The following is an 8,359-nucleotide window of genomic DNA, read 5'->3' as shown; positions in this document are numbered from 1 at the left end:
AATGTATAAAATATGGTCTATCACTTCCTAAAACAAAATACAAGTCATTTTTCTTTGTTTAAAATGCCATAAATCTCATAAGCTACTATACTCATTTCTGTATTAAAGGGTAATGAATTGTAATTTAAAAGAGTAAATTATAATGTCGCTTTTAATGAAATTATACAGTCTGTACTTCCCTTTCTTAAACCTATATAAACCATCTGTCATTATATATACATACACTACATTAACTGACTACCTATGTAGAATAAGTGCAACTTTTTTATACAAAAAATGGTCACGAGTGTAACCAAGTCAAAACAAAATATAGTATATTGTGAAGACAAATTCAGATAGTATATAACTCAATTTTTATTTATTATTTTTGGTTTGTTATAAACTGTACCAATAATTCTAAGGAAATCACATACAAGTTAGGATCTTATATCTGTGAACCTTGCTGAGTAGAAAATAAAATCACATTGAGAGGTGACAACTTCTTCACTTGTGAGGCTAAAGTTACCTACGTCCATCCTCCCTAAAACCCACTATATGGGAGGCTAGTGCATCGGGCAACCCTTTTTTAGAGGAGACATGCTGCATAAACATTCAACATGGTAGTTCTTTTTCCTTATTTTTTCACGAGTTGTATTCAATGCCATAGGTTTCATATAATTAATTTCACTTTAATTTTAGTTTTCTGTTGGTATTTTTATCTACGACAAATGAACTGTATTGTTCAAGTAACAAAACCGGTAAATAAAGTAAATATGTACAAAGTTGAGAAATAATGTTGTTCATTAGTTTAGATTATCAAAAACGATTAATTTAAAATGATTTTCTAATGCAAAATAAAAATGGTTGAAATTGTCTTTCATTATTTAATATATTATATTTTCTTTTAGTTTTTTAAATATGGTACAGATGAAATCTTATGATATCAAAACTCAACGATGGTATCTTTTTTTATGTCATCTATATTTTGCCTTGTTTTTAAGTTAATATCTCACCTAGTATAACTAGTTTATTTCGGGGTGTGTAGCTCATCAACAAGTGTTGCTTTTAAGAAATAAAATTTTGACCTTTTACTTATATGGAGATTCAATAAAGTCTTACATAACGCTTTATTAAGTATGTTAATTTCTTAGCATTAACATTTTTCTCTTATTATTATGAGAACAGATGTATACGCTAACAGTGTAAGATTTTTATACACTATCATTGTAGTTCATAAATATTACTCTCAGTATTTATAAAATGAGATACATGGGATAGACATGTATTGGTAGTGCTTACCTTACTTATTTTTATGTGTAATTATTCATGTCTATAGTGGGTATCTATAGATATTCAATAAATTTCAATTTATTTATATTTTATATTTAATCTATATTGATAAAACTAATTATTGCATATGATAAAGTTTATAATATAACAAAATACATTATATAATATATATAATATCAAAATAATAAAATCATTATAATATATAAAACATTTATTAAAAAATACATTTATAAATATTTGGTAGGGTTATGATAGTCGCCATCATTCTTAAACTATTATTGCAGCTTCATATTCTTGCAAAATTTTAAATATTTTAGATATAATTTACTGATAGTTTAAAAAACATTTAAACTGACTATATGTACATATTAAACGTTTAAAAAAATGAAGAAAGTAAGTCAAACTCCTCAATGCATGTAATATATGGGCCAAATGAAACCACATAGAACTAAGTACTTCCATAGAAGAAAAAAAGAAGAACAAAAAACATAGAACTAAGTACATAATAATTATTAAAGCCATTTCAAAATATTATTATTAATCCCACACAGTCACTTATATAGTTTTACTCATGTTAGACAATCTTACTTAAAGTCTTAAACTATATAATTACGGGCAATAAATATTTTCTATCCAATATTTAACGTAAATACATTTAGAAAACTCGGAACTCAATATACACAATTAAGCTCAATTCATAGATATACTCATTTAATACTCACAATTTTCACTCAAGCTAATCAGGAATTTACTCATTAATACCTAGGGGTGAGTAGAACCTGGCCCTATCCGACACGACCCGATCATGATCGAGTCCAAATAGGGTTGGGTCTCATCGGGTCTAAGGTCAGGTTCGGGTTCCAAAAATAGACCCAGTCAATATTTAGGGTCGGGTAGAGACCAAACATGACCTGACCCATCTCGTCTGAAGGTCGCTCGCTCATCATGTTTGTATGTGTTTCTACTCAAATGTGTATAGAGTAATGATACCATTTTGGTCGAAAGTATCATTTATTCTTTAATTTTTGCATAATATATACATAATTAATAATATATATACATATATCATTTTATATATCAAACTACATATTCATAATAATAAATAATATTGAGAAGTTTTTATCTAAAATGAGTATGCAATATATTTAATCAGGTCTAGGGTCGGGTCAGGTTTAAAGGCTGACCCAATCACTATTTAGGGTCGGGTTAGGTTTGGGTCTAGGGTCGGGTTCGGGTTCAAACAAGTGACCCGACCAATATTTAAGGCCGGGTAAGGACAAGCCTTAACCCGTCCCAACCCGGCTCATGCTCACCCCTACTAATACCCACCTATTTTAGATTGAAGTTAGATATGTAATGTACAACTAATGGTGAAAACATGTTAAATTAGACCTACATTGCTTTAAACAAGTTGATCATATATAGCATTAGGAGTTTGAGAATGATATATAGTCTGTTTTAAAAAATTCAAAGCGTACCTGACAAATTTAAAAGTCTGATTTAACATACTGGTATATTACATTATACAATATTACATTATGTTATCATGTATGTCCATATTTAAATAGGTTAATATACATATTTTTAATTATACTCTTCTAACCATAACAATTCAATTATATTTTTTTATACATTTTTATATTAAAATTACATAATATAATTAAATAGATTTGCATGCTAGGTGTAATTGATTTTTTGTATGACTTAAAACTTGATCTATTAGATTAAATAGGTTTTTCAAAAACCATAAATCTAATATTTTCAAAAAAAAAACTTACATTGCTTAATGTGTTATACATCAAATAATAGACCTCTTACATATTATATTACCCCTTATATACAACTAAGTTCAATTAGACTTACTCAATAATATGACTTAAAGTCTCCCAAATTGACATGACATCAAGTAAAAACACACCAGTCAAGTATAAATTGAAGAAAAAATGTATGACTTGCTCAAGCACAATTTTCCTTATTATATTACCTCTAAGCCTCTTCACTAATCACATACATTAGATATTATTTTTCAGAGAGTACGTTTTTTAAATTTATTTTCTATCATATTTATTAATTTTATGAACATCTAATGATTTAAATCTAATCATCAATTCAAACTATTAGATTTATTTACAATTGATGACTAAGATAAGAAGTAAGTTTAAAAAACTTACTTGGAGTAAGTAGATCTCTCCCATATTTTCTATTATGGGTGCTTTAATTTTTTTATTACTAAATCATAAGTCATAACCACCTCGATATGCCATGGTACATTTGAGTAAACATTATTAATCATTTATTCAATAAGTGTTTTTCCAATATATAAACTAAAGAGTTTATAAGGTCATAAATTATTATATTAAGCTTTTTTTGTAAGTTATTTTATCATATGATTGCTTCCATCCCCAACTTGCGTAGTGGCGAAAAACCAGTAATATTCTACGCTTTGAAATATACCAGATGGCTTTGAATTAAAAAGTTATAATACAACTTATAAGATATAATACAAAATATTTAAGTATTTGATTAACGATAAATACTTGTATTATCATGTATCTATCGAACCAATAAAGGACATTCTCACCATCAAATTATTAGTAGTTAATATAACCCTTATTATTAAATTAATTCAATTCTTTGTTATATTTTCCTGATATTATTTGTAATTTCTATTTTTTTTTGCTAAAAACATATTTTCCTTTCAAATTTGATACATTTAATTCAAATATTATCAATCTACACATCATTCAAATATTATAATATCTTTAAAAATTATATCGATGAATTATTTAAAATCTAAACATTAGAATAATCCTTATCTTAAAAAAAGAAGAAATGAAAAGTGATTACATTGAAAATCTGCAAAACAACTTAAAAAACTAAAAAAATAATATGCTAATTATAACCTAACATATTAAAAAGAACATTTAGAATCGTTAATTTGTTGAAATCTATCTATAATTTATAGAGTTTTGTTGTTACAATAATGAGTTGAAGGTAGAGTTGGAGAATATGAAAGGGAAGTATAATCATGCAATGAAGTTCATGAATTGATTGTGATCTTCTTCCTCTATGTTTATCATGTCCCAACCCTCTTGGAATTGGATTTCTGTCTTAACATTCCAATCAATACTATCCCAATCAATATCATCATCTATTTGTTGAGCCCCTAAACTATTCAATGCTTCTGCATTTGTTGTTGTTGCTGTTGCATGTGTATAAGCTAAAGTATTCATTGTTTCTACATTTGTTGCTGCTGCATGTGTATCAGCTAGGTTATTCATTGTTTCTGCATTTGTCGTTGATGCTGCATGTGGCAATTTTTGTGGCTCTATTGGTACTATAGCAGCATGAGTGTGAATGTGATTAGGTTCCATCATCATCATGTTGTTGTTGTTGATGTTGTTGTCGTCGTGAATACTCTTTCTTCTCTTTTCTGAAGCTGCTTGATCTTAGAGTTGCTTGCGCAGGGAAGGTGCGGAAGGAGAGAAGCACATCAATGCATAATACTCCAGCAAGAAGGAGAAAAAGAAAACTAGCTTAAAGGCAATGAATAAAATGTTTCTATTATTAGCAAGTTGTTACAAGAAGTTAGGATTAGAATCCTATATATAGCTTTAACTAAGTGGGCTAGAAAATGATGAAGGCCCATTGTATTTTAGTGAAGATAAAACAGAAAATAGAGAAAGGAGAAATGGGCTCCATCAGAAAGAGGAAAGGCCCAACAAGAGAGTAGAGAAGAAAGAAGACTCCATTGAAGCTTGAGGATGAAGGTACTGGATTTACATCCCCCCTCAAGGTGGAAGGTGGAGGTCACGAAGCCCCAGCTTGGAGACAAAGAGTTGAAAAAGCTTAGTTGATAATGGCTTTGTAAAAGCATCAGCCAATTGTTCTGAAGAAGAAATGGGAAGAAGCTTAACGAGGCCTTGCTGAATCTTTTCACGAACGACGTGGCAGTCAATTTCGATGTGTTTCGTGCGTTCATGAAAAACTGGGTTGTGAGCAAGGTAAATAGCAGATCTGTTATCACAGAAAACAGGGGTTGGAATTTGCAAGGGGAGGTGGAGATCATTGAACAGGTAGTTCAACCACTGAATTTCGCAAACAAGCATTCCCAAAGCACAGTATTCAGCTTCAGAGGATGAGCGACTCACTGTCTTCTGTTTCTTGGTTTTCCAGCAAATAATGGAAGGTCCAAGGAAGATGCAAAATCCGGTGATAGACCTTCTAGTTTCAATGCAACAAGCCCAGTCAGAGTCAGCAAAGGCAGAGAGATTGAGGTTGGAGGTGGAGGAGAAGAAGAGGCCTAGTGAAGGTGAAGATTTGATGTAGTGTAGGACACGGATAGCAGCTTGATAATGAGTGTCATGAGGAGATTCCATGTAGAGGCTTAGTTGTTGAATAGCATAAGAGAGATCTGGCCTGGAGATTGTGAGATATATGAGTCTCCCAACAAGACGTCTATAGAGTGAGGGGTCAGGTAATGGTGAGCCATGATTGAGTTGAAGTTTGGTTGATGGATCGAATGGTGTTTTGTAAGGCTTGGAAGCTAAGGTACCCGTGTCTTGTAACAAGGAAAGAGCATACTGTTGTTGATTGAGAATTAAGCCAGTTTTGGATCTAGAAACTTCAAGCCCCAAGAAGAATCTCAATTGGCCAAGATCTTTGATTTTGTAAGCATGATCAAGTGCCTGTTTGACAGTTTGAATTTCACATAGATTGTTGCCAGCTAACACTAGGTCATCAACATACACTAAGATGGCAGTGAATGAAGTGGAAGATGACTTGGTGAACAAGGCTTGGTCAGCGGATGAGTGTTGGAACCCCATGGATTTTAGTTTTGAGGACAGGGTAAAGTGCCATTCACGACTTGCTTGTTTGAGGCCATATAACGATTTGTGGAGTTTGCAAACAAGTGAGGAAGAGGGTTGAAGTAGGCAGGGGGAGGTTGCATATAAACTTCTTCATGTAGATCCCCATGTAGGAAGGCATTATTGATGTCAAGTTGTTCTAGGAACCAAGATTTTGATGCTGCAAGAGCAAGGATTATTCTGACAGTTGTAATCTTAACCACAGGAGAAAATGTGTCAAAGTAATCAATGCCCCCCGTTTGATTGAAGCCTTTAGCTACGAGTCTGGCTTTATACCTCTCAAGACTGCCATCAGCATGTAATTTGACCTTATAGACCCATTTGCATCCTATGGGAGTTTTGTCTTTAGGTAGGTCAACAAGAGACCATGTGTTGTTTAGAGCCATGGCCTTAAGTTCACTCTGCATTGCCTCCTGCCAGCAGGGTATGGTGGAAGCCTGTTTGTAGGAGGATGGTTATGAGATTGTTGAGATGGAGCAGCAAAACTTCCTGTAAGAATTTGAGCAATTAGTATAGGTGAGGCAATTTGATAAGGGATAAAGTATACCTGGTGTGGGTTTAGGAGAAACAGGTGAGGAATAGTTGGTTGTGATGAGATTACAATGGTAATCTTGCAGGTGGGTAGGTTGTCTACGAATTTTGGTTGATTGCCTTGTTGCAGGAGGAGCATTGTCTGAACTGATTTGAGGATTTTCAATTGGAGAAGATGAGTTAAGGTCAGGAAGAGGAGGTTTGTGATCAGTAGTATCAGTAGTTGGTGTAAGTGATGGTAAGGTCTTGGAGATAGGAGGTGGAGTGATATCTGTCATAAACTGAAAGGGAAAGTGAGTTTCATAAAAAATAACATTTCTAGATATGAAGGTAGAGTTAGAATTGCAATCATATAGGATGTAGCCTTTTGTGCCTTCTTGAAAGCCAAGAAAGGCACTCTTAATGGATCTTGAGTCAAATTTGCCTCTGTGAGAGTTGATGGTGGAAGCATAGCAAAGACATCCAAAGACTTTGAGTTGATCAATGGGTGGATGTGTGTTATGCAGACAGTAGTAAGGGCTAGTGTGCTTTAGCAGGGGAGTTGGTAGTCTATTAATTATATAGACAACATGCTTGATTGCAAAATTCCAAAGCTTGGCTGGTAGGTGAGATTGATGCACTAGAGCCCTTGCAATGTTGAGTATGTGTTGATGTTTCCTCTCAACTATACCATTTTGTTGAGGGGTTTCAACACAAGTAGTTTGGTGAATGATGCCTTGAGATTGAAGGAAGTCATGCATTAGAAATTCAACACCATTATCATTTCTTAAGATCTTGAGTTTAGTATTAAATTGAGTTTGAATGAGAGAGACAAAATTGATAATGTTGGGTCTGGTTTCTGCTTTGGTTTTCATGAGAATTGCCCAAGTGAACCTAGTATGATCATCAACCAAAGTTAGAAAATATTTGTGTCCATACATTGAGGGGGTGACATAAGGGCCCCAAATATCTGCATGAAGTAATTCAAAAGGGTGTGTAGTGTGTGATGTACTGTTGGGAAATGGAAGCTTTCTTTGTTTAGATGAGTGACAAACATCACAAGGAATAGAGTCAATTGTATTGTGAGTAAAACAATATTGTTTAGCAAGAATTGTCATGATAGACTTAGGTGCATGACCAAAACGTAAATGCCATATACAATCTTTAGTATTTTGAGAAGTGCTAGTATTAAAAATAGAATAGTGAGATGAGTTGGTTCTTGTTTGAGGTAGGTTCATCAAGAACAATCCTTGTAGTAATCTAGCTGAACCAATCATCCTGTTGGTGCTGTTCTGCAAGATCACACACTGATGCTGAGAAAAAATCAAATGACATGCTAAAGATTGCATTAGTTTGGTAACAGAAATGAGATTGATATGGAATTGTGGTACAAATAATACATGAGATAAAGTCAAATGAGTAGTTAATTTGACAGATCCAGAAACAGAAGTAGTTACTTTATCACCATTAGGTAGAGTAGTAAATGACATGCTAAAGATTGCATTAGTTTGGTAACAGAAATGAGATTGATATGGAATTGTGGTACAAATAATACATGAGATAAAGTCAAATGAGTAGTTAATTTGACAGATCCAGAAACAGAAGTAGTTACTTTATCACCATTAGGTAGAGTAGTAAATGACATGCTAAAGATTGCATTAGTTTGGTAACAGAAATGAGATTGATATGGAATTGTGGTACAAATAATACAT

The 8,359-nt window shown here is 32.7% G+C and overlaps 1 protein-coding gene across 1 annotated transcript; it reads right to left on the bottom strand.

The window, feature by feature from the left end:
- Nucleotides 5,061–6,095, bottom strand: LOC109346997 (uncharacterized mitochondrial protein AtMg00810-like). Its single transcript, XM_019586736.1, has one exon. The coding sequence runs from the start codon at nucleotides 6,093–6,095 to the stop codon at nucleotides 5,061–5,063; it is 1,035 nt and encodes a 344-aa protein (XP_019442281.1).

Source organism: Lupinus angustifolius, chromosome LG05 (genome assembly GCF_001865875.1).
Source record: "Lupinus angustifolius cultivar Tanjil chromosome LG05, LupAngTanjil_v1.0, whole genome shotgun sequence".
In the NCBI taxonomy this organism is placed as follows: Eukaryota; Viridiplantae; Streptophyta; class Magnoliopsida; order Fabales; family Fabaceae; genus Lupinus; species Lupinus angustifolius.
The sequence above is the reverse complement of the archived record's forward strand: the minus strand, read 5'-3'. Positions and strand labels throughout refer to the sequence as shown.

Excerpts from the sequence above, each read along its gene's own strand:
- LOC109346997 (XM_019586736.1), bottom strand. The coding sequence starts at position 6,095 with ATGGGGTTCCAACACTCATCCGCTGACCAAGCCTTGTTCACCAAGTCA.